A 27,061-nucleotide genomic window follows, 5' to 3' on the forward strand; every position below is an offset into this window, starting at 1 on the left:
TATTTCCCAAGGAATTGGAATACTGATTTAAAAAAAAAATTTATTTAAAGAGAAAAAAAGCAAAACAGAAAAAAGAGTAGCAACAATACAGAATTTTAAAAAACACTAGGAAATCACTAGTTGATAAATTACATACTGTCATCTTAGCAATAATTGTTCAAGTTACAAAACTAAAGCATACAAAGTGGACATTCAGACAATGAGACTGCAGACAGTTCTGCTCAATGATCTAACAAAAACTTGGTAATATGGTCATCTATCTTACACACTTATACATACATGCAGTTATACCTTTAGAGCACTTTCTTTTCCTCTCTTTTTTACAATAGCAATTACACATTTTGGGTTTTATTACTCCTACAGTTCTTATTACTTTTTACACTAGAGAGACAATGTGATACTTACAAATATGATTCATATTCATTTCCCTTATCTCCATTTACCTATAAAGGTGTCAAGATCATCTTTTTTATAGCTGAGTAATATTCCATTGTATAAAAAATCACATCTTTTTCATCCATTCTGCAGTTGATGGGCATTTTGGTTGTTTCCAAAATTTAGCTATTACAAATTGTGCTGCTATGAACATAAGTGCACATATATCACTGTGACATGATCTTTTCAGGTTTTCTGGGAAAATACCCAGGAGGGGAATACGTGGGTTGAATGGAACTTCCAATCCTAGTCTTCTGAGAATTCTCCATACTGATTTGCACAGTGGCTGCACCAGTATACACTCCCATTAACAGTGGAGCAGTATTCCTTCCCCCCAAACCCCCAAAGCCTCAACAACATTTGTCAGTTGTTTTTTTTGGTGGCAGCTATTCTTTCTGGAGTGAGATGAAATCTCAGTGCTGTTTTAATTTGCATTTCTCGAGTGACCAGTGATGGTGAACATTTCATGTATTTATTTGTCATTTATATATCTTCATCTGAGAACTGTGTGTTCATCTCAGATGCCCATTTTTGGAGACAGTCTTTGAATTTGGGAGGCTTGATGTTTTTCAATTCTTTACATGTTCTGGATTGCTGAGGGATTGTTGGCTATAATTTTTTCCTATTCTGTGGATTTTCTTTTCACACTGCCGGTGATTTCTTTTGAGGGGAACACTGATATTTTAATATGTGGTTCTGGATTGGTGGTGATCTAAAGTCACTAGACGAAAAGGGATGAGGAAAGGGGAAAAATCTGAAGTCCAGGACAAGCTTATGAAACAAAATTTTAAAATGTATGAGGAAAATGAACCAATAAAATTAAGCTTATAAAACTAATAATATAGAGGTGAGTTAATCTGATTTAAATAAGCACATAGCGAGATCTGGAAATTACTACATATTGAAGCTTGGGAGAGAAACACCAGCTGATTTGCTGGGGCGGGGGGCGGGGAGGTGTCTTTTTGAGACAAAGTTTCACTATGAAGTGCAGACTGGCCTTGAAGTCAAATTGTAATCTAGGTTAGCCTCAAACTCACAGTAATCCTCCTGCCTCAGCCTCCTAAATGCTGGGATTACAAGCGTGCGCCATCATCCTTTGGCAACATCTATTTTTATAATAGAATTATAAAAATATATAGGCAAGTAAAACAAGACCAGGTGGCTGTAACAAAGAGTGAGTCCTGGGATGGGCGGCCTTTCAGGCATCTGCTGTGTTTTCAGGTATCTGCTGTATTTCCTCCAGACATGGCATTCACACCACAGCCCTCTTACAACACCTCCTTACTGTCTTCTTGCCTGGGACCCAGGAGAGAAGAGGAGAGTAGTTCCCACCTCTCTCCAACTAGAGCTTCATTCCAAACCCCTGCCACGCCCACTCCTTCCACCTGTATTTCCCCCTGCATAGCAACAACGGGTTCCTCTGCTGCCCAAACAGGTATCTCACCACTGCCGGTCCCCTCTAGCTACAGGCACACTTAGTCTTCACTAGCAATTCTCTTGGAGTCCCTTTGCCTTGGCTCTAGAAAAGAATATAGGCTACCATGCAGAGAGGGAAAAATAAATGGCTCCCCTCCAGAACAACTTTCTTCCCGTCTCTCCAGCTTTTATTTCCAGTGATCACCAGTGATAGTGTGTTGGGGACCACAAATCCACAATGGCTAACTTCGTATAAATGGAGGCTTGGGATTCTTAGTGTTATTCAATTGAGATTTCCCATTAACTCTTTAGGGGTGGGCCATCCTGTCCCACCAGGACTAAAACTAAAATCATTAAATTCCTAAAAAACACTTCAGTGCAAGATCCCTCTTAGCATATCATCTCCACCCTCTTGAGTCATCCCAAGATTATACTTGCTCATTGAGTCATAGACCTATGAGTCTTCCACAGACTTTGAATCTTCTGCTAATCCTGCCTATCGCTGTGACACCAAGTAAACAATGGCTATCTTGGAGTGTGGCTCTCTTGGTTTATCTGGAGGCAACCTCTCAGTCATTCATCAGGTACTACTAAATTTGTCTGTTTCTTGTTTCATCCTCTCATCAGACCCTTGGTACAGGCAATGAAAGATCTTGACCAGGTCCCTGATACTGGTACAAGTCTGGGAAGAGGGTTAGGAACAGAACTGAATTGGAGAGATTAGAGATAGGAAGTGATGGAAGAGCTGATTTCCTGAACAATGTGGGTCCTTCCATGCTTTGCTGGGAGGTAGCTGGTTCCAGCCATTGGCTGCTCTTCAAATACAGAATGGAGGCTCCGTTTGGACCTTTGTTTTCAAGATCGGGCTCAGTAGCAGTTCTAAGACAATAGGAAAAACTCTTCTCAATGTCCAGTTACATAATCATGTATATGTATTTCACCCTGCTATTGCAGTTTAACAATGTTGGCATACTGTTTAGTCTTTTTTTCCCCTCAAAACATTCATTCTTTTTAACCGGCTGCACAGTATTCAATAATAAGAATGTTTAAAATTTACTATAACAGCTCTTTACTAATAGACATTTTATGTTTAGTCTTGTACAAATAGTACTGCAATGAGTATTCCATGTGTACTTCTTTACAGATGCTGATTCTTCAAAAGAGTTAACTGGAAATGCTTTGCATGTTCAGCACCTAAAGGACAGTCCTTAATTATGCTGCCACTGGTCACATGCAGTCTCTGCTAAGTGAAAATTCTGGGGCTTATTAATATGTGACCAGAGATCGGAATTCACATTTCTGTTAAAAGCTGCATTGAAGTAATTTCTGAAATAACAGTTAGGGATCTACATTTCAACTGGTTCTGGTGGTACAACTGCAAATCAGGGAGGAATGGTACCTGTGAAATCATATGTGGCCAGGTTCATGTTCCCACTGCCAATTTTTGACCATACGAATTTATGACACTCAGGTTTTTTTTCATTCACAAAATAGGCTGAATATGTTACTGTCTTCATACAGATGTGGGGACTAAATAAGAAAATGTGCCTGATTTTCAGACAGCTCTTGGAACCCAAGGAGTTGCTAAACATAGCTATACATAAAGACCTTAATTCAGGAGACATTTGGGTATATAGTAACTTTCTAGCCAGGCTTACCTTTGCTAGACAAGTGATTACAATTGGCTCACCGCTTTCTCCTTTATTGGTGCTGGCAGATTTCCAAAGTGTTAAAATGTGACAACAAATTATACTTATTAAATAATCTGGGACTAGAATTATAGATTTCCAGAATTCAGAGAGATTTTAAAATCACTTTTTTTGTATAAAATCATTTCCATTTGAGTTCTTAGATGCTAGACATTTTGCATATACAGTTCTTTTCATTCAATTTTCACAAGGCCTCGTGATTTAGAAATCATTGTCCTTTTGTAGAAAAGTCAAGTGATATGTTTAAGGACATACCATTAAGTAGGCTGAAGGAAAAGATTTGCTTAGGTCATTCTGAAAATAAACTGGTAAACTGGCATACATTTTTCCAATGAAACTCATAGAAAAAACAATTTTTGAAAGGTTTTAAATGCCAAAAGTGAAACTGAACTTCATTTTGAGGATGTTGAAGCTATCTTATTCCTTAGCAAAGTACACACAATGCTTAGGGTCCACACTATTTTTAGGGACGCATGACAATGTTTTACATCGTTTTAAAATCAGGAGAAGTACTCAAGAGAGGCTGAGGCAGTTGGATCACTGCAAATTGGAGGCCAGCTTGGGTTACGCAGCGAGATCCTATCTCAAAAAAAATCCAAAAAATTAAAAAATCAAGAAAAAAAATGAACTCTTATGTTCAAGAAAATGTCCAATACATTTATCTCCATACAAACACAATTGTAAAATACTAACTAAACATAAAAATAAATCCACATGAACAAAGTCACAAGTCAAAATATTCCGGGGTCCAATAAACTCACAATTGGCTTGCACTGAGACATATTGGCTTTTTGGTGTGGGGGATAAAGCTGGAAGGTGGGAGGTGGCATACAGGTTGTGAAAAATGTTATAATCCCTCCTCCCGGAAGTGCCAAAGCGAAGTTAAGAGACAGAGGTGGAACACAGGGCAGAAAGGGCCACTTCCTAGTGGCATGATCTTGGACTAGGGAGTTGACCAAGCCTCTGTTTCGCCACTACTAAATGGGTTGATGCCTCTGGTATACCTGGCCCGGGACCTAGTCTACCTCGCTCACGGCTGATGCTGCGTAGGAAGCGAGCAGTATACACACTTAAATGAATGCAATTCAAGTATGCTAAGCGTATTTGCCAGAATACGGTAAGGATCCAGTAAATGGAAACTGCTTCACTAAAATCAGTGAAGGTGTTCAAGAGTGGACAACCCCAGTCTTCCGACAACCAGACTCACCCACAGGTTTCATGCGAACCTGCGCAGTAAATGCCCAGGCAGGCGAGGACACGCGACTGCGCTTGCGCATAAACGCTCTCCCCCGCCCTTTCAGGTTCTAGGGCCAGTGGGGCGGGATCGGTGGCGGAGCAGCGAGTCGCAGGGAAGGACCGGGGAAAGGGGCGTGGCTAGCAGGCTGGCCTCTGCCACCCTCTTCCGGGCTTTGCCGGCTGCGCGCGCATCCTCCCCCCTTCTTTTGTGGTCCGGCCCACTGCGAGGGTGACAGGAAACCCTGTGCAGGGAGCGCCGCCATCTTGGACCAGCCCGAGGAAGATCCTGAGGGAACCTGAGGAGCAGTCGCCGCTGCCACGGCTACTGCCGTCCGTGCGTCTGCATCTTCTGGCCAGCCCGCCTACCTGCCGGGCCGTCGGCCGCCTGCCTCAGCCCCGCTTCTCCCGCCGCGTCCGCCCTGCTCTTCCTCGTCCTGACGCCCCCTCCCGCCCGGAAAGCTGCCCAGCCACCAGCAGCCCCCCAGGTAATCCAGGCCTTCTGCGGCGGCCGTCCGGCCAGAGCCTGCTCGCCATGCTCTTCCGAGGGCGCGGGCGGTGACGGCGGCGAGGCGGGCCGCAGACGGGCGGCGCCCGGGGGTCGGGCCTGCAGCCCTTGGCGGTCCAGGGGTCGGTGGAGGGCGCTGACGGGACGCGGTGCGGGGGCACCGCGATCTCGGCGCTGTCCGGCCCCTCGGACCCCCGGACCCCCGAGTCCCGGACCCCCGGCCGGCCGCCGCTCTCGGTTGTTCGGGAAGGGTGTGTTCTGGCCTCGCCCGCGTCTTCCTTGCAGCCTCTTGGCCCTGAGGGGCAGAGTCGCCTCTCCTGCAGGCCCCTCTCTCCCGCCGCCACCCCCGCAGTGTTTACCCACGCGAACCGCGCGCCCCGCCACGCGCGAGCCCGGACGCGACGGGCCCACCACGGAGGCCGCTCCGTCTCCTAGTACAAAAGGCAGCAGAGCGAGCCACACGCAGCAGCCTCCCCGGCGTCTTGCACCTCGCCGGTTTCGGTGTCCTTGTGGGTGGGGACAGACAGGGGCTTTGGATTCGCGCTGCAGGCTGTAGGTGTCGGCGAGTTCCTGGGAGGCCCGTGGACGTCCTTTAAGGCCCGAATCTGCATAGTTGCGGGGACCAAGGAAGGAGAAAAGTTTTGGCATTTGTAGAATTGAAGAAGATGGATCATGAGCGTTCCAGGGGTTTGCATTTTACTGTGTACCAGGCACGGATTTAGGTGTGTTCACGTGGGTTTATCCTGACTGGAGGAGCCTTGGGTGATAAGTTGAGTTACCCTGCTTTATAAAGCGAGGGTGAGGGGCGACCGAAGCCTGAAGTGGGGCGGCAGTGATGTGCACATTGGCCTCGCTACTGCACTGGCTGGAGTGGTCTGTACTGCCTGCAGGGTGAGACTATGGTTACAGATGTGACCGTGAGGAGTAGAGGCGGCAATTTAATTCCTCTTTTCTCGTTTGCATTGGATGACAACCAATTACCCCTTTATGATCTAAAGTTTGTGTTGTCAGCTGTTCTACCACCAAATCTTCATTTTCTCAACCTCTGAGGAGAGATGGCGGTACCTACTTCCATTTTTTTATATGAAGAAAAACAGGTTCTGAGAAGGCAGGTGCTTTCCTGCTCATCCCACAGCTAGAGTCGGAACCAGAATTGAAGTCTTACAAAGTTTACTGTTCATTGCATTACTGTTCAGCTAGCTTTTATCTAGATGAGGTTGAGAACAGACTTGATCCTAGGGATAATCTGGCTCCTACCTTTCTTCCCTACAAGATTTTCCAACGTTTTTTGCTTCACAGGTCTCCTTAAGCCAGTTAACGTGTGCATGCCTTGAGGCGTGTAGAGGTTGAGATTTTAGAGCTCCTAATGCCTAGGATTTTTACTCTAGTACTGTCACTTCCCAGTTAGTTAAGTGACCTTAAGCAAGTTATCTAACCTCTCAGACTGAGTGTCCTTGTCTGTAAAGGAATAATAGTACTTAAAAAATTTTAGAGTTGTTTTGAGGATTAAGTGGATTTAAAGAAAATCTTTACCTCCTTACCGCACTGCTTGACCTATAGTAAATGTCTCAGTGCCTGTACTTTTGCTCAGCATGTGATACTTTTTGAATGAATGAGAGAACCATGGCTTTGGAGAGTTGTGGAATTAGACTAAGGCCTTAATTCTGGCTCTCCGTTTAATAGTATGTAATCACAAGTATATTGCTTCTGTGACTTGATTATTATTTGTAAAGTCAGTTTTTAGGATTTGAGATTGTTTATAAAGTAGGTGGGACATATTAGACACTCACTAAGTGGCAGTTATTGTTAAAGATGCAAAACCGTAGATTCCAATAGTTTCTAAAGATATTTTGCAATTGGAGTTCTATTTTAAAACGTTGTTTTTTATATTTCATGTTTAGTGTTAGAGTCATTTCATACTTCAATGTTAAACAAGAATTTGGAGTGTTCATAAAACGTCTTTGCAAAATCTTAGCAAGATATGTAAGATAAAATGTTAGTATTTTTGAGAGATATTTCAATTTTTAAAAAAACACTTGAAATGTTTTCATGTGGTTTGAAATGTCAGTCATGGCAAGAGACAGTTTATAGACAGACACATTAACCATAATGTATTTTACTTTTTAAAGATCTTTTCATTCTAGATAATTGTGAATGGTATACAAAATAAGACAGAATCTTGAGAGTTCATATACTCATAAGTGTCAGTTGTCAAAGTGTCATACTCAGTGTCAATAGTGATCAGCTTTCTTCATCTATGTACACCTCACCAACCTTAATTATTTTAAAGCAAATTGCAAACATCATGTTAATAAAATTTTCACTATTACTAATCATTTTTTTTTTGGTACCGGGGATGGAACCCAGGACCTTTTGCTTGCCAGGCAGGCTGTTATGCCACTGAGCTAAATCCCTGGCCCTAATCTTTGTAACTGTAGTGCAAGTTTTGTGGTTAAGTATTTTGTGCATAAAAAGTACATCTTTGGAATATTGCATTTCTTTTTTATAACATGCCAACATAATTAGCTGGAAGATTTTGCTTTCCTCTTGGTACATTAAGCAGTCTAGTGTTTTTTAATTATTCACAGTGTATATAAAAGTATGACATCTTGTGAAAAGTCAGTTTTATTTTTTTTTAAAGCAGGCTTCAAAAGTGAGTTATTTGTAGAGGTTGTAATATACTGTTGCAGAAATTAAACTGACCGATTCACTATGTTTAGGTTGACTGCAGAAGTTTAGTGTCCACCTGACAAATCAAGTAGCATTCCATTTTGTGGCGCTTAGAGCAAGTCAGAATGCTTCTGTTCTGAAGTTCTACAAAGATTTGTTGTCTTTTTTGATCATTATATTGTCAACGCCTAGTGCCTGTGCTTTGTGTTTAGTACATACTCAACAGATATTTTTGTGTTGGAATCACCAAAGTGCTGTCTCCATTCTGGTGTTTTTAATAAAATCTCTTGCATGTAAAACAAAACAAAAAACTAAACAATGAGTATAAGAAATACAAGATTGCCAGGCATATTTAGTAGGTTGCTTTTCCCCTGCTGTCTGGAATCAGTTATGTAAAAATTACATAGCAGCTTCATGTGTTCTAAGGGGTAGAATAAAACAGCTGTAAAACAGTGTGAAAAACATAATGTAGGGGCTGGGGATTTAGCTCAGCGGCATAAGCGCCTGCCTTGCAAGCAGGCAGTCATGAGTTCGATCCCTGGTACTGATAAAAAAGAAAAAGACAAAAAAAAGAAAAAGAAAAACATAATGTATAAGCAAGCAAACAGTAAGGAATAAAACTGTAAAAAGAAAAATAAAATTGAATAAAATGCCCTCTACTATTGGGTGTTGGGTGTTTTTGTTTTTTTAGGCCAGTTCTATGACTAGCTTCAAACAGTATTCCCCATACTATCAGTAAACGCAAGAAATAGTGTTGGACATGTTCTAATAGTGTCCCTCTATTTCTAGTCTCGGCCTATGTATTCATTTTTCAGTTAGGTTTGTATTCCCTCATAGTTCGTGCATGTAGGGTTTAAATGTGTGTATGCTTAAAAATGAGATGTGCTGTTGCATGAAATGCTACAGAATGCTTTTTTGTTTGTTTTTTACTTAGCAAAGTTGTGGATTTATTTTCAGATTAATGCATGTATATCTAAATGGTTTTTTTTATAATGCATGCATATTATTTTATACTATAGATTATTTTGTTTAGCTATGTCTTTATTGATGGTAAAGTAGATTGTTTCTAGTTATTTGCTACGAAAACAGTGAGTTAAGTGCATTTATACTTGTAATATATTAGCTGAACCATATGCTTCTTTTTGGGTACAACAATAATTAATATTTAATATGTGTTTAGTAACCATTTTTGAGTCTACATGTGGTGACCTGGAAATATATCCTTCCTTTTGTTAAGTGAAAAAAGGTTGCAAGTTAAGGAGACCACAAAAGTATTATATTATTTGTATCTACAAAAATAGTATACACTCTTAATGTAATTATTTAATACTTTCTCTTTTTTTTTGGTATTGGGACTTGAACTCGGGATCTTGCACTTGCCAGGCAGGCACTTATGCCACTTCTTACTCGGAATATTAAATTAGAACTGAGTAAACTGAGAAATATATGTTGCACAGCTTTACTAACAGAACTTCATGGTGTACCTTGACACCATTTGGAGGATGGTATAGTGCAAGAGGGGATTTCTGCAGGCAAAACAGACTAGGTTCAGTACAGACTTACATTAAACTGTGACTGTGACTGCTTGCATTACTTAACTATGGAGTCTTATTTCCTTCCTTGTCTGTAAGATGAGGATAGTAAATTATGTTAAAAGAATAGTAGTAATGATTGAATGAAATCATATGAAGTGTCTAGCACACTGCTTAAGGTATGTTGTATCCATAACAGTGTTACTAGTTTATATTCGTTCATCATGTGTTCAGTGGCTGTTGTCTGAAATAATAGTAATCTTTTTCTTAAAGAATCGTAGCAGTGTGTCACCTTCATTCAAATGATTTTTCTAAAAAGTGGAAGCAGGTACATCTAAATCACACCAGTAGTAATATATAAGTTATAGAATGTTTTTCAATTGGTAAAAATTGTAATGTTTAGTAAACTTGTGTTTCAGTGTTTGAACTAAATCAGTATTTCTCCCCCTTTTTTGAACTTTGAATTCACAGGGGAAATTTTTTTTTCCCCTTTTAAAGCTATGCACAAGTGTATTTTTCACCTTATTAATGGTATGTTTTATGTTTGAGAAATGAAGTTGAGAAATCTTTTGTTAAAGCAATGTTAAGCGTAAACGTGACGCTTTAAATACAGTAATTTTCAAATATGTGATTTTTTACTGCATTTGTGAACTTTGAAAATTATTTTTTTCAGATTTTATTGGTACATTTTAGATATACATAGTGAACACATTCATCATAAAGAATTTGTACCTATTCATGATATAACTTGTATCTTTTTTCTAAGACAACTGTCAGTTTCTTAGAATAAGAATGAGAAGGAGAGGGCTGGGGATTTAGCTCAGTGGCATAAGCACCTATCTTGCAAGGAGGGGGTCGTGAGTTCGATCCCTGGTACAGATAAAAAGAAAAAAAAAAAAAGAGAGAGAGAGAGAGAATATAAGAATGGGAGGGAGGACCTGTGATGTCCTGACTTCAATATTAGGTGTTTTCTGCCTTGATTGTCTACAGAATTTAGTGAGTTTGAGTAGTTTTCCTCTAATTCTGCTTTTAGGATTTTTGTTGTAATTTTTTAAAAAAATTTGAGACCAGTATTGTGTGATGAGGTGAAGACAGTACTAGTATTCCACCTGAAATGGTGTTTGTTTTGAAATGCTTGTATTGTATGAGTGCTTAAAATTATTTTTTTAAAAAGTAATTATCCTAGGTAATTAATGCTTTGTGTAGTGACTAGCAGGTACACAAACTACTAGATATGGGTTATAATTTCATGTTTAGTTGGATCATTTAAAGTATAAATTGGAATTATTAGAGGCCATATTTGTATGTGTGCACATGCACAAGCACACACACATGCACACTTTGGATTGAATGCTGGACCTTGTGCACGCTAAGCCGATACTCTATCACTGAGTCATACCCCAAGCCCCTACCATGTTAAATTGGTAAAGTAGAAGGAAACAAAAAAATGTACTGCTGTACCTTTTAATTAGAAGAGGGAAGAAAAATAGGAAAATCAAGAGGAAAAGTACAAACAGGAATTCAGGGGTGACTTTTACTTAAGTTTAAATAGGAAAAGAATTTTAAGAACTAAAATCAGAGTCTGTACTCCTTTTACACAGAAAAGAAGGTAAGGCTGGTTTACAAGTTAATAACCTTTAAATATTTCTAATATAAGAGATTTTTTTCTTTTCCTTTGTTAGCTGGTGAATAATCCAGAGCAAGTTAATCTTCAAGAGCAAGTTCATTTTTAAGTTTTGCATCACTGCTGTCTGGAAAAGAAGCAAAAGTTGTCTTCAGAATTGTTAATCTAACTAGAAAAACTCCTTCTCCCAAAAGAACTGGTTAAGGGAGTTTTCTGTGATGAAGACTGATTATAAATGTGTTACAACATGCCAGGCTGTAGTGGGGAGCAAGGCATCTATCTGTTTGTACTAAGTGTAATATCTTCATGTAGCTAAGTAAGAAGACTATATTAGCTTCAGTAATTGTTCAAATTAAGAAGTTTCTCTTCCTTGATGATGATTTATGGTAAACGTTCTTCCTGTAGGTTAAATTTTCTTAGCTTTATAGAGACTTTTCTTGAAATACGGTATATAATAAGATGTTAATTTCCATAAACATTCTTCCTGTAGGTTGTTTTCTTAGCTTTATAGAGATTTTTCTTGAAATATGGTATATAGTAAGATGTTAATTTCAGTAAAGGAATTTCTTCAGTCACATTATGTAATGTGATATTCACTTAAAAATACTCCAAAGTTTTAAAAAATGGATTAAATATATTTATAGAATTTTTGTCATTAAGCTGAAGACTGATGAGAATAAAGTTTATTCTCATCTAATGTTAGAGTTTATCCTTTGTTTCTTTAGTACTTAGCTTAGTATCAGACATACTGAATTATATAGACAGGTTTTTGTTGTTGAGTCTGGATATTGCTGAATATGTCCCAGGTTGGGTACAAGCAGTAAGTCCTGTCTCACCTCCTGAGTAGCTGGAACTATAGGCATTTGTCATCAGGCCTTGCCTGGCTCAGAAATTTTTTCTTAATTATTAAATAAATTTTTAGGTTAAGTCTATGTAAGTGCAAGGAATGAGACTGCAGTCTTTTTAAATGTTACATAAACTTTAAAAATTTTTAAGACACTATAATTAACATTTCTTAGTTCATGGAGTAGTATATAGCAGGCACTTGTATTGTTAATCTACAGGTTGTATGTAAATTCAACCATATGAAATTGCTAATAATAATTGCCCACTCTTTTTTAATCTACAACAATTTCTTGTGATTTAACCTAATTTTATGTGATTCAGTCTACTTTTAACATCAGAATTTAAAAATTATGTTTGTAAGTTAGTGAATACTTTTGTATCCTTCTTTTGAAAGCCATTTCTGACAAGTAGACCTCCAGTAACTTAACTGATCAGTTATCAGAGAACGGGCCCTTAAGGGAGAGAGATTATAATGATGTTTAACTTAAATGTATAAAGATTTTCTTGTTTTGCAGTTTTCCAGAATTAACGTTTCTTTTTGGCTATTTACTGAAGTGAAATATTGGAGTTTTGGTGTAGATACAGTTTATCATATTTCTATGAATAATGCATAAGGAAGTTAAAATATTCATTTAAGAGTATATGTTTATTGATCAATTTGGGAAACGCAGTTTTACTGACTTACTGTGCTAACATTTTCTTTGTATTCAGGGTGCTTTAATTAGTATATGTATGTATATCTGTGTATATATCTTCACAGAACATTTATTTTGTTTTAAAGGATAGCAGTGATAAATTTGGTTAATTTGTGTGGACATTCTTTTTGAAGTAACACAGTTTTCTTTGTTTTTAGTGCCACCATGGCCACTGCACCATACAACTACTCTTACATCTTTAAATATATTATTATTGGTGAGTTTTTTTAACTTTCACTCTTCTTCCCCAGAGGTTAATACACAGGACATTTACATACTGATACTGAAATACACCACTACAGACGAAGTGAACTATGTTTCACTTTGAAACTAAACTTTGATAAGAATAAGTGTACCTTTTATTTTGTGGCCCTGGATACTTTCGTAGTATAGTGGTGGGTTAATAATGGCAATGAGGTTAATTTCCTAGTAAGACTAAAATATTCAAAAAATACCATGAAAGTCTCTACCAAAATTGGTATAAACATTGTTTCAGAATAAGTTATATAGTATAAGTAAAATATGTTGGCATTTTCCCCTTAAGTTTCAAAAAGTTTATACTAACAGTAAATCTTAATGCTATTTATGCATGTATAGTTGTACGATTACAGTTGAAAGTCTGCTTGTTTTTCCATAAATTCTTCATGTTACAGCAGTTTGCTCTAATGTTCAGTTTAGGTAATTTGGTAATATGTCCATAAGACTTCCGTTATGGTTTATAATATAAATTATCCTTTATGAAATTCTACAAAAAAATACAGAAATTGAAAAATACAACAGAAGACCTAGTAAGTCAAGCTTCAAAACTTCAGTTGCTATTATTGGGTGTCTCATGCTTATTTGTTACTCTTTATCCTTTGTGCATGGGTTAAAGGGGAAGAACCTATAAAACTCAAAAATAACTTAAAATAAAAAGTATCCCAGAAACTTTTGATGTGATATAAGGGAAATAAGTTATTGCATATAAGGTTATAAAACTGAGAAATGTAATTGCCGCTTGAAACTTTTTTTTAAACAGGGGACATGGGAGTAGGAAAGTCATGCTTGCTTCATCAATTTACAGAAAAAAAGTGTAAGTTCGATATGTGAGGTAAAACAGTAGCTTTATTATCACATTTCTACTTTTTAAACAGTCATTTTCATTGTACTTTATGCATTTAAATATAATCTTTTCCTATATTTGCACTTTTACCTTAAGTACTATGAGTTTTGATATGCAGATGAAATATTACTACCAGCATTTTTAGACTGTTGACTTACCTGTGATATATAACCTGATTTACTTGTTTAGATTTCTTAATGATCAAAACAAAGTTAATTTTTAAATGCAAAGAATAATGTCAACTTTAAATAATATTTTTATTATTCTTTCATTTTATTGTAGAAACTGATAATCTCGTTATAGGGCATTTGCTGCGTATATAGTTTGTTAACTCAGTAGATTTGAGATACTTAAAATGGATTTCTTCCTATGTTCATGACTTTGATTAAGATTCAAGAGTACAACTCTTGGGTGACAGAGTAGGGGGCCAATTTATAGTAACTGATATGCTAAATATACTTGAAATTGTTTTCTGTGGCAGTTTTGTGCTGCTTACCATAGAGTGTTGGTGTAACATTTTATGCAGTGCTCATTGTTCTGTGTTCTTGTACCAGACAATAGTGAATTTAGGTTTTAAGTAACCTAATTACCAGTAAAAGATACTTGTTCTGTTGGTTTAGATATACAGAAATTGTCATTTTATGATTATAATAGTATATTCAATGTGATGATTTTCTTTGAGACCAATAATTTCAGGATGAAAATTTGTTTGACTAATAACTAGAGTTCTGAAACTGTTGACTGATTTGTCATAGGTAATGATTATCAGAAACTGAGTAAGTATAATGTTAATATGGTGAAAGTAATTAAAATTCTTAGTTTTATTTAGCAGATTCTTTCAGTCTAGAGGTCATTAAACTGTGTCTAGTTGGCTAAATCTGGTCATGGCCATTGTAAAGTATACCTATTTTATGTATTCTGTAGCTGCTTTTATGCTTCAAAGGAAGGTTTAATTGATTGCAACATTTTTTTAGCCTGCAAAACTTAAAATGTTGATCTTTTGGCTCTTTACAGTTTTGCTAACCCATATTCTAATCTAGTCACATTTCTCTCTTTGCTGAGCCATCAAATTAGCATCTAGCTTACAAATATTAGTATATATAACTCTACTAGTCTTTAAGTTTTCTGAAAGGGGGGATTCTTTTTTTTTCCCTCTGCACAGTTATGGCTGATTGTCCTCACACAATTGGTGTCGAATTTGGTACAAGAATTATTGAAGTTAGTGGCCAAAAAATCAAATTGCAGATTTGGGATACAGCAGGACAGGAGCGATTTAGAGCTGTTACACGAAGCTACTACAGAGGAGCTGCTGGTGCACTTATGGTGTACGATATCACTAGGTAAGAGCCTTCATACTTTGCAGTACAAATTTACTTCAGCTAGCATAGTTTCTTTTTTAATTGATTTAGGCATTCTTTAATTTTTAACCTTCAAAATTTGCAATAGAAATTTACTTTGGTTAATGTGTGTATATGTGTTTTTTAAATTGATTTAGGCTTTAATTTATAATTGGATAATTATAATTGATAATTATAAATGAACTGTAAATGCATTTGTAATTTGGCATTATAGTTTCTTTAAGTTACTGTATAGAACTTGATCTAACATGTTAATTTTCTTTTCTGGTGCTGGGGATATAACTCAGTGGCAGCTTCTGCTTGGTAAGCACAAGGTCCCAAGTTCAATTCCTAGTACTCTCCTCTCCCCAAAAATTTCTTTTCTGAAAGGTAGTGCAGTTGTAGAGTTATAGAAGAATACAGTTCCACAAAGCAGCATCAGTTGAACTGTTTGAGAGTTCGTCTTTTTTCTTTTTTTGGCAGTGCTTAGGATTGAACTCAGCCTTGTGCATGCTAAGCCCATACTGTACCGTTGAGCTATAACTACTCAGTGGTTTTTATTTTGAGACAGGGTCTTATTAAGTTGCTCAGACTGGCCTAAAATTAGCAATCCTCCTCCCTCAGCCTCCTGAGTAAAGGTGATTACATAGGTGTATGCCATGATGTGTGACTATAAGAAATAATTTGCATGAAACTTTCGGTTTTTTGCTTACGTAGTAAGTAAGCAGTTTCTTGAATCTGTTTGGCATTTAGCATTAAAAATTACACTTTATGAAAATACAGCCAAGCGAGGAATTAAATACATAGTTTTGTTAATTGAGCATAATAAACCACAAAATGACCTCATGCGTACTTGTGGTGGGGGGGGGTATTTTTTTTTTTCTTTTTTGGTGCTAGAAATCCAACTCAGGACCTTGTGCTTGCCAGACAGATGCTGCACCACTGGGCTAAACCCCTGGCCCCTAGGAAAAGTGCTGTTTATTTATTTATTTGGTACTGGGAATTGAACTCAGGATTTATATAATAATTGAGTTTTTAATTGTTCATTTGCTTAAATTCAGTTTTTGTCCTAACATGGATTGAAGTGATTTAAAATACTACCTGCAGCAGGATTTAATTTATGTCAACATGGCTATTTCTGGAAACTCAGAGTAGTTAACAAAGCTAGAGTGTAAAGCTTTGGCTTTAGAGAACATGGAAAACTGCCACTGCACTAGACGGTGCTGTTTGTCTAGTGTAAGCTAGAAAATGAACTGGATCATGTTGAGCAGAACACCAGTCAAAAGCAGCATGACTCTTTGGTGGGTAGAGAGGTGACTGGGATACTGTGAATCATATTTCTGTTTGGGAAATAGTTTAAACTTTTCCTCTCAGAGTCACAGGACCCTGAAAAGTTTTGCAGGCAAAAAAACTCTACTTTTTAATTTGGTGTTTCCTAAGTATTTTACTAAGGAATACACATTGGGAAATACTGCCTTATAATGAAGATAGTGTCTTATTGTGTAGTACACAAAGTTTCAGTGAATTCTGGAGCTGGATGGTCTTGGCAAAACATGTCCCAAGTCTTAATGATGTTCACTGTATCCAGGCAGTTGGTAATATGATGAGTGAACCCAACCATTTGTACAGAGCTGTCTTTATGAGTATGGCATTCCTGAAGGCTTCATATAACTAAAAATTACATGATTAATTTAAATATGAAGATGTGTGCTTGAAATTAATTTGATTTTGCTTTCAAACATACCCTTAAAGCATAATAAATATTTTGGATAAAATTTGTGTCTGCTGAAGGCATCAGAAGTCTTTTGTGTAGAAACAACAGAAAAATTAACTGATAAAGGATAAACATAATGTCGTATACCCATACGTGGAAATGTTTTTCAGCTTTCAAAGGGAATGAAATAGAATGAAATACTTATATACGTGACTTGTGGTTGAACCTTGGGAACATTACGCTAAGTGAAAGAAACCAGACACAGAAGGCCACATTGTATAATTCCATTTCTGAGATGCCCAGATTAGGCAGGTGTATACACAGATTATCAAGATATCATAGGAAGTTATGCATACGGAATTTCTTTCAGGGTTCTGTAAAATATTTTAGAATTAGGTAGTGGTGATCAGTGCTCAACTTTGTGAATATACTAAAAACAACAAAATTGTATACTTTAAAATGGTAAGCTTTATAGTATGTTCACTGTATCTCAGTGTAACTTACTAAAAAAAAGTACCCTGGGTTGTAGACAGGTGCTTTCTTGATTTTGACGCTTTATAGTACCATTATCACTTTGTAATTTTGACATTGATATTGGAGTCCTGGTGCCAGTTTCCCCCCAGTTTTTTTTTTTGACAATCCTTCACATTTTGCAAATATGGCAGTTCCTGTTTCAGTAGTGTTTTTTATTGTTGATATTTACTTTATATAATTGTTAATTAATTGCTTTTCTAAGTTGACAGCAAGCTTATCATGGCAATTGTTTGGCTAAATCAATTTGATATGTCTATTCCAAAGTTAAGAATATTTTAGCACTATTTTTTCAGCACTGATACCTTCAGTTAATGAATATTTGAATGATACCTATATTGAACTCACAGATCTTAAAATTACAGTGAATTATAAACTAATAACAATTAACTGACTCATGGGTAGAAATATAGTGCATGTAAATAATAAAGCTTTTTTTTTATCTTGATAATACTAACAAAAGATGTGTAGGCTTTCCCTTTTACCAGAATTCCTGAATTTGAAATTTTAACTCATTGAAATTAGAATACTTGGACTTAATTAACATTTATGCATAAGGAATAACATTCTTACTGTATAAAGTCTGTGTCAACCAAATGCTCAATCAGTGGTAGAAGCGTGTACTTTTATAAAATATTTGACCATTGTTTGGAAAATTTCAAACTGTTGGGGAAATGATGCTGTGTGTGTGTGTGTGTGTGTGTGTGTGTGTGTGTCTTTTTTTTTTTTTTTTTTTTTTTTAAACATTTAGGCGGGTAGTGACTTACGGACAACATGATACTGTGCTCTCCAAAAGAGTCTGAGTAGGGAATTCTTTGCATTCCCATTGGAGAAAGATAAAATATTTGAAATAGTTAATATTACCAGAGCACTGACAGCTGGAGATCACGAGGTATATTTGTAAGACTAAACTAGACACATTATGAGGAAAGGTTTCTAGGCCTTATTCTGATGTTTTAATTCGTAAGGGCTTCTCTTTACTAGTGTTAAATAAATAAAATGTGTGAGTATTCTGTCTCTGAGTGAGAAACATTTTTAACTTCAGAAGTCTTCTTTAACTAGCTTTTATGCTGTATAACATCATACATTGCAGAGGTTTCTCAGCTAAGTGATGGGATTAGGTTCTGATAAACCCATCGTAAAGTCAAAAAGTTGTAAATTGAACTATTGTAAGTGGGAGATATTTGGTATTTGAGTTTGTTTACTGTTTTAGGGCTTATTTGGCAGATGAGTCAGATGAGTTTTTAAACTTTTCTCGGAGAAGATAGAGAAATAATGCCTGTCTGAATACCCAAATGTTTTTAACTCCCAGATAAGAGTACAGAGTTAGGATAAACTTCCTTTCTCATGTGTGGACACTTGAATTTCCAGTTAACTGTATTATATACATTGGTTTTTATGTTTTGTAGATAGCTTATCCTTTATTTTTATTTTTATTTTTTTGTGCCGGTGATCGAACTCAGGACCTCGCGCTTGCAAGGCGGGTGCTTATGCCGCTGAGCTAAATCCCCGGCTTATCTTTTATTCTAAAGGAAAGATCAACTCTGTACCAGTTTAAAGTGTGATTGTCTTGGTTTCTAATTGAAATTTGAAGGCAGATACAAGAATGTTTTCCAATAACTATGTCATTGGCTAGGCATATTGCTAATACTTTGTATACATTTTGTGATTGAAAATCTAGATGATTTCAAGATAATTTTAATTTCATATTGGAAATCCTGATTCAGAATTTTGTTTGTATATTGGTTTGTTAAGGATGTAAGTACTTTTAGATGTAAATAGTTTACTTCTGACATATTGTTTGCGTAGCTGTTGGATATTGACTTATTTAAAAATGAGTTAGGCTAGAATTTTGAAAATTACATGTTTGCATTTCACACTTTTGTAGAATAGTCATACTAAGTCTTAGCATCTGTTGATTTAAATATATACTTTAAATATGTATTGAAATTTCTTTTTCTGTTTGATTGGCAGTTGTATTTGGAAGTTAATAATTTTAAACTTTAACTTTTGCAGAAGAAGTACATATAACCATTTAAGCAGCTGGTTGACAGATGCAAGGAATCTCACCAATCCAAATACTGTAAGTTAAATGACATCTTACAACACAGAAAATTTCAGATATAGACTAACTCAAACAGGAAAGCCTTTTGCTGGTGAGATTTTTGTATCAATATTATGAAAGAAATATTCAATATTATGGATGAGAAAAATCTTTATTTTATCCTTAAATGAACTGAAGAAAGTTTTTTTTCAGGTCTGATTTACTCCAGTTTTCCATTTTACTGTTCATAAGTTTTGTTTGTATTTGTTGTTTAAAAAAATTAGGAAAAGGGTGGTAGTCTCATGTCAATTGGACACTTAAATATGAAATTACAGTTTTTAAAGGATCTGTATTTGTTTTGTAAAATATTACCATTGGAGGCAACTGAAAAAAATGTACAAGGAGTATCTGCTGTTTCTTAAAATTTTGATTCTACAGTTATCACAATATTTTAATTTTAAAGTAGTTTGTATGCTTTTTATTTTTTTTTTAAACTGGCTTTTAATCAGACTGAGGTGATACTTAACTGTTTTAAAAGCCAGTCTCTCCATGCTAGGTTCTGCAGTGTAAAAAGATAAGCATGTGTCCTTTGCTCCCAAGAAGTTGTAGTGTAGCAGAGAAAATCAGCAGGCATACAAACATATTACTGTATTGCAAAGTAAATTTAAAAACGAATTACACAAGGGGGCTGGGGATTTAGCTCAGCGGCATAAATGCCTGCCTTGCAAGCAGGCAGTCCTGAGTTCAATCCCCGGTACCGATAAAAAGGAAAAAGACAAAAAAAAAAAAACCAAAAAAAAAAAAAAAACGAATTACAAATAGAATGACTGCTACAGTGCTGTGGAGACAGGAATGATCAGAGCCCCTATGGAGAAACCAGCTTTACAGAGGACACAGGGAGTGAGCTGGGTCTTGAGTAAGATTTCTTTAGATGCTATGAAGAACATTTTAGGAGTAGTGAGAGGAAAGCCACTGAGCTTCTCAAGAACAGGGCCTGTGTCTCATTTACTTTTACATCCCAAGTGCCTAGCAGAAGCATGGTTCACCATGTAATCAATGGTAAGATTGCTCTCTGTCAGGGAACAACAGTTAAATCTTGATTAAAAATGGATTAGCACTGTGTGTTTTGCTAGAACGGGGCCTGGAACTTGTTTTTCCATTGTCACATTAAGCCTATTGTTGGTATGTGTACAGACCTATGGATGAATGTTCATAGCAGCTTTATTTGCAGTAGCCAAAAACTGGAAGCAGTCCAGCTGGCTATGGATGGTGAATAAACAATCTGGTACATCCCCACTGGAGTACTACTCAGCCACACAGGAATGAGTTGTTGGTACATAGAACAACTTAGATGGATGGTAAGGGGATTGTGCTGAGTAAAAATCAAGAAACAAAACTGATACCACCACCACAATCTCAAATGGCTGTATATTGAGTGATTCCATTTACAGTTTCACAATGATGAAGTAGTAGAGAGGGAGAAAAGATCATTGGTTGCAGGGTTATCAGTGAATGTGGAAGGTGGAGTGAATGTGACTATAAAGAGACACAGAGCAGTGTCTTTGAAGCAGAGGGGCAGTTCTGTATCCTAATGATGGGGATGCAGATCTGTACTTGTGATGAAATTGCATAGAACTTACCACCACAGATGAGCATGTAAAAACTAAAATCTAAGGAGCCTCAGATTGTGTCAGTGTTGAATTCCTAGTTTTGAGAACATAAGCTATAGCTAGGTAACCACTGTGGAAAGCTACTTCACAAGACCTCTGTGTGTGTGTGCGCGCGCGCGCATCTATAGTTATTTAAAGTAAAATATTAAAACACAAAAACTCAGTGAGAGGGTCCATGGAGTATAGTGAAAAAGTTAAGCATATCCTGCCTGCTTCTAACTAGATTTTCAGAAGAAAAAAAAGTCTCTTTGAGGTCCTGCTCAAATACTGTTTGTTGCCTTTGGTTTCTATGTAGAAGTTATGTATTTTCTCATTTGATTGCTGGTATCTTTTGTACCTCAGTATTACTAGTATGCCAAGGGAAATGTATAAGGAATTGAGGAATCACTCCCCGTTTGTGGTGCTGAGGATTGAAACCATGGCATACTATCTATACATTCCAACCACTGAGCTACTACTCCCAGGCCAGGAGGCAGTATTTCTTATTTATTGTATTAGGCCATTGTTACTTTACCAGACTGGATTTTAAAAAACTGATTTCCATTTAAGTGTTATTTTATTCTTCAAGAGACTAGCAGACACTTCTCTCCCTCATCAGTGGGCACTTGTTCATATTAATTGAATGTTGACTTTTGTTGAACTACTTTTCAAAAGGTTTACATGCAAGTAAAAATGTTTATTTAGTTCATAGGGTACAAATTTTTGAAAGTGGAAGAGCCAAGTGCTTGTAATTTCATATGAAAAAAATTTAGTAGTAGAAAACCCTATAGTCAAAGCTGTTCTTTTGTGGTATATTAATATATTTATTGGCAAAGGGAAGGGGAGGTTGGTGTCCAAAATAAATTTTACATATGTATAGCTTATCCGTAAATCCTAACTCTTCTCATGAACTAGATAAAAGTCAAAACTGCTGTTGCCCAAGGCTCCATACCTTTTTTCTTAAAATTTTGCAGAGCTTTTTAATTTTGGCATAATTTTTCTAGTGTGGGTGATCCTAGAATGGGTATGTGTGTAATATTTTACCTTGGATTTGAACCCATTTCATGTGTGTTACCCTCCCACATCCATCTGCCTTCTGTGGATACACACACAGATATTTGTTACTAGTTGTTACAAACTTAATTCTAAGGATAATGTAGGATAGGACAATATTTATAAGTCACAATTTGGGTTTTCTATCTGGGTTCTAATATTCTACCACTAACTCACATAGTAACTTTTGGCAAGTCACATTGCTTTAATTTTCTTACTTGTGACCTGAACAACTAGGAGCTTTTGAATTTCCCAGGGGTTCCAGAACCTTTTGAAAATCTAATCAAAGTCATCGTCTTTCCAGGAGAATGTCCATGTTTATGAGATTTTGTGTCTAACTTCCCGGCATTCATATATTCTGTTAAGTCTTACTCAGAGAAATCATAGTCTTTGGCCTACTCCAGGTGTGAACTATGGTTTGTGGGGCATGCTGGACCTACAGCTTGTATTTGAATGCCTTGCAAGCTAAGAATATTTTTATATTTGTAAAGGGTTATAAACAACAAAAACCAAAAATAGGAAAGAGGGGCTGGGGATTTAGCTCAGTGGCATAAGCACTTGCCTTGCAAGCAGGCGGTCGTGAGTTCAATCCCCAGTACTGATAAAAAAATTAAAAAAAAAAAATAGGAAAGAAAAATGTGCAACAGACGTCATGTAGGAGTTACAAACTGAAAAATATGCTATCTGTTGTGGTGGAAAGTTGGTCCACTACTGGCCTACATGATTATCAAGCTCCTTCCTAGTGTTGGTGCTTTTGGGATTTTCTACTCCTGCTTGGTGGATAATTGCTAGTACTTGATTTTCCTTTTGGACCTATTTTTTTCTGTAAGTTTTAGATTTTAGAATTTTCAAGGTGAGTTTAAATGGTTCCGTTTGTTTTAAGATATCTTTCTTTTGATCACAAATTAGGTAATAATTCTCATAGGAAATAAAGCAGATTTGGAGGCACAGAGAGATGTTACATACGAAGAAGCCAAACAGTTTGCTGAAGAAAATGGTAGGTTTATTTTAATACTTGGCAATCACATTTGTGAGAATTTCTAACAAAGGGTAGAATTTTGATACTGTGATTTGTTTGGTAATTTGAAAACGATGCAAACTGCTCTAAAATCTAAAGAATGAGGAAATGTGTTTCTGTTTCTATGAAATTCACATTAGGGGCAATGCAGTTATTTAAAACAAATATGAAGACCCCACCCCATTTCAATTTCACATACCCTTTCATGAAATTCTGTGGTAAGAGTACTGGCAGCTAATGGGAGCCTATTCATATATAACTGAAGAGAGTGCTCTGTTTGAAATGTCCTAATTGTAGTCTGAATTTTATTTTTAGGCTTATTGTTCCTTGAAGCAAGTGCAAAAACGTAAGTATGGCTGAAACAGAAATCACGTTTCAGTTACATTCAGTTGCTCAAAGTAGAACTATAGATTTGAAAGGTGTATGTATGTCATATATATTATATATGTGCTTATGCAGGAAGAACAGTAAGCAAAGAGGTCTTCCCGTTTCATATTTCAAAAGAATGTTTTTATCACTTAGAACATTGTACTTTGATTATGCCCATTGGTAACTAGGTTAATAAATGAAACTGTTTCTATTTCAAAATTGTTTGACTTTCACAATCAAGGTCAAGTTTGGCATTTTGAACCCAAGATTGGCTAACCTGTTCATACCTTTCTGATTATGTGAAAAAACACAACTTAAGGAAATACCAAGCATAATAAACATTTTCTAGTTGTTCTTCCCTATCCATTATGGGACCTCTAGTATTTCCAGACATTTTTCTTTATTTATTGGGACTAAAGTCCTTGAAGTGAGGGAAGGCTAACCTGTTGTTTAGTCTCATTTGTACTAAAATGAACTGAAGAGAACTGAAGTCTGAACATGGCTAAGCATGACTATGTCACCATCACATGATAAAAACAGCACAGTTCATGTTTTGCTGATGAGATCCATTTCCAGAATCCTGTGCATCATGTTCAGAGAGATTGTCTGTTTGGAGTGCCCTGTGTGCTTCAGAAATAGCACCTATCATGGTATATGTTAACATCGTTTTAATGATTAAAACATACATAATTATCCAGATGGGGTTTGTAGAAATAGTACCGTGCTCATCAGCTTTCCATCAGAGTTTTCCCAGGTTAGTCTCTTAGCTCTCTCTTCTGGTAATCTCTTACTAGATAACAGTGGCTAAGTTGAAGACATCATGACAGTTAACTAAAGGTTAGCAGAGGTCAGTGTATAATTAAGTCTTATGTTTTGCAGAAAGCTGTGGTTCATGAATAAAGTTACCATTTGCATTTTAGGGGAGAGAACGTAGAAGATGCTTTCCTGGAAGCTGCCAAGAAAATTTATCAGAACATTCAGGATGGAAGCCTGGATCTGAATGCTGCTGAGTCCGGTGTACAGCACAAACCCTCAGCCCCACAGGGAGGCCGGCTAACCAGTGAACCCCAACCCCAAAGAGAAGGCTGTGGCTGCTAGTGACCTCTTTGCTGTGGCCCCTCATTTGACCTTTCACCTCTATCTGTTGGAAGCAGTACTTTTTACTGCCTCATTGTCTTCTGTACATCTTACTGGGTTTAATTAAAAAAGAAAACAAGAGAAGAAAACTCTGTTGTACAAACAGTTTAACAATACTAAACTGCTAAACAACTAGATGTAATCAGGTTATCAAAGGCAAGTAGAGTAATAAATCTCTCCTGCATGGTAAATCTAGACTTTTTTCCCCCCTTGATTGTCTTTGTGATAGGTATGTCACCAATATATGATTTAAACTGAGCACTGATGTTGGACTTGATTTTTACCCTCTTTTGCAAGGCCAAGGCTCTGTCTTACTGTATGGTTTAATTTGATGGTATCTCTGGCCTTTCTGCCCATCTTTAACTGTATGTCTGTTGTAGCTAATGAATTCATTGCTGTAAAATGACTTCTGATGGTAGAGAAGGGGTTCTATACCTGCTTTTGTTTTTGTTGGATAAATTCCATTGTGGGGGTGGCATTTTTCTTCATACTTGCTTCTGTCTTAGCCTTGCATAGGGAAAAATACCCATTTATCTTTTCTCTTGTGTTTAATTAATAGCTTTGTGTTTTTTTACACCATTTTATCCTTTTCTCTTTAACAGAAGGTAAATATGTATAAAATTTGAAGGAACCAAACTAACAAAACATTCTGTGTATATTATTTTAATGAAGAAAATAAATTGATTACTGGCATTGGAACAGTATAAAATACCAGTTTGTACAGTATGACCTATATGTGACCATGTTATTCCCTTCCATTTCACACAAGGAAATAGACACAGCTGCACTTCATAAGTAGTACTGGCCCCACCCTTGGTGCTGGCAGTGTTTGGGGATGTTATGCTGGAAAGCGCTCCTAGTGTCAGCAGATTAACACTAGCAGATTCTGTTCCATCTTTGCACTGTGGCTTACCTGCTGATTTTCTGTGCAATTGGCAATGTGCTAACCTGCTTTTTCTCTTTTGTAAACATTTTGCATTACAGGCTGCATTCTTGCCTTACTGTATAGAAAAAGAAAAAGGCTGGGTTTATTATTGCACATTTTAAGCTTTTATACCTTTTTCTTCTTGGAATGGTCAGATTCTGAACCAGATAGCCAGAACCCCAAGTCTGCTGTTAAGGGATTTTAAATTGTGCATTTTTAACACTATAGTGAAATAATCCAAGGTTATCCCTTGTGTTGGTATGAGGGGTTATTTTATGTCATGTTGGCATAAATTAATGGTTTTGTAAAGGGAAAGTGTTTCTAATGGTGTTTCAGTGTTTGTGCTGATAAGTAAGTTACACTTTGTGCTAGGTGGTTTGGCCACTGGAAGAATATGCAAGAGAAACAATCTTCTTTAGACAACAACCATTTGTTTTACTAAGTTCTTCATTTTTGTTGCTTCTATGGTTCAGTGGATGGGAACTGAGAAGGTATCTGAAGTGTAGGACAGGTAATTCCAAGCATATCTCATAAAGTGCTCTCAGTTCAACTGCTGTGTTTAAAATACACACTTAAAATCCCTCTTTACAGACACTAAAGTAAAATTACATCTTTCTGGGTTATAAACATGTAGTTCCAGAGTATTGTATAGTCAATGTTAAATAAAGCCAAAACTGGAATGTGCAGAAAATAGGATTTGGTTGGTTTGTGGATTCATCTTTATTTTTGTCTTTAACGTTTTTAAAAATAAGATTCCTGGAGTAGATCAGTATGTTATTTTAAAGACTTACAGTGATCCATTTTGCTTATACTGTTGCGTCACCAGGGATTCGCCCAGGGACCATGACCTGCTGGTGTGTATATATTTACAAAACAAAACAAACAAACCACCCATTGGGATATAAGGTAGCAGTCACAAACTGAAGACTTCGGCTTGTTTAGGTGCAATACCTGATTCCCAAAGTTAATTACAGTGAGTCTTTTTTTCTTGACAGAAGGATTTATTCGGACTGCTGTTCTCTTCATTTAATGTAACAAAATGCTATTAATCTAAATATTTGTAAATAAAGTACCTGTATCTAGATTACATTCCAACTGGCTGCATTATTTTCTGAACTGCAATAGGATTTGTTTTTGTAAGGTGAACAATTACCTGGCGTGCACTGTCACTTTTTATTGCAGAACTGTGCCTATTCCTTGTAAGGAGGAAAGGTCTATGTATGTAACCCAAACAAAATACACTGAGTAACTGAGCTAGTTGTTTTTTCGTTCGTTAAAAAGATGAACTTTTCAGTTTACTCACCTTAAACAGAAGCAAGCACCAAATCCTTTCCATTCTTGTTCATGTGGGAGTATAAAAGGTTTATGTGGCAGTTTTGAGAAGCTATTTGCCTTCATTCAGCATAGATCTAGAAAACGTCCTTAACATCACTGTGAATGTGCCAGGGCTTTAAACATCTTGCCAAGACATGGGAAAGTAAAGGCAAATGTAAATATAGTTTGTTTTGGAAATA

General features: G+C 36.7%; 2 protein-coding genes across 2 annotated transcripts; one reads left to right on the plus strand and one right to left on the minus strand.

Moving 5' to 3' along the window:
- Positions 1–26: 26 nt before the first annotated feature.
- On the minus strand, positions 27–5,981 carry LOC134478451 (collagen alpha-1(I) chain-like). Its single transcript, XM_063259778.1, has 2 exons — positions 4,768–5,981; positions 27–2,730 (listed from the first exon to the last, which is right to left on the minus strand). The coding sequence occupies exon 1, from the start codon at positions 5,947–5,949 to the stop codon at positions 5,119–5,121; it is 831 nt and encodes a 276-aa protein (XP_063115848.1). The 5' UTR covers positions 5,950–5,981; the 3' UTR covers positions 27–2,730; positions 4,768–5,118.
- On the plus strand, positions 5,093–26,642 carry Rab14 (RAB14, member RAS oncogene family). The gene is made up of 8 exons (XM_063259783.1): positions 5,093–5,281; positions 12,827–12,885; positions 13,687–13,740; positions 14,933–15,110; positions 19,369–19,435; positions 23,008–23,095; positions 23,432–23,462; positions 24,406–26,642. The coding sequence occupies exons 2-8, from the start codon at positions 12,834–12,836 to the stop codon at positions 24,581–24,583; spliced, it is 648 nt and encodes a 215-aa protein (XP_063115853.1). The 5' UTR covers positions 5,093–5,281; positions 12,827–12,833; the 3' UTR covers positions 24,584–26,642.
- The last annotated feature ends 419 nt before the right edge of the window (positions 26,643–27,061 follow it).

The sequence above is a fragment of the Cavia porcellus genome, unplaced genomic scaffold (genome assembly GCF_034190915.1).
Source record: "Cavia porcellus strain 051 isolate PalLab524CR breed Dunkin Hartley unplaced genomic scaffold, mCavPor4.1 scaffold_1, whole genome shotgun sequence".
Classification (NCBI taxonomy): Eukaryota; Metazoa; Chordata; class Mammalia; order Rodentia; family Caviidae; genus Cavia; species Cavia porcellus.

Excerpts from the sequence above, each read along its gene's own strand:
- LOC134478451 (XM_063259778.1), bottom strand. The coding sequence starts at position 5,949 with ATGCCAAAACTTTTCTCCTTCCTTGGTCCCCGCAACTATGCAGATTCG.
- Rab14 (XM_063259783.1), top strand. The coding sequence starts at position 12,834 with ATGGCCACTGCACCATACAACTACTCTTACATCTTTAAATATATTATT. Across the intron at positions 19,436-23,007 it reads ATCTCACCAATCCAAATACT|GTAATAATTCTCATAGGAAA; the intron begins GTAAGTTAAATG and ends ATCACAAATTAG. Across the intron at positions 23,096-23,431 it reads ACAGTTTGCTGAAGAAAATG|GCTTATTGTTCCTTGAAGCA; the intron begins GTAGGTTTATTT and ends TTTTATTTTTAG.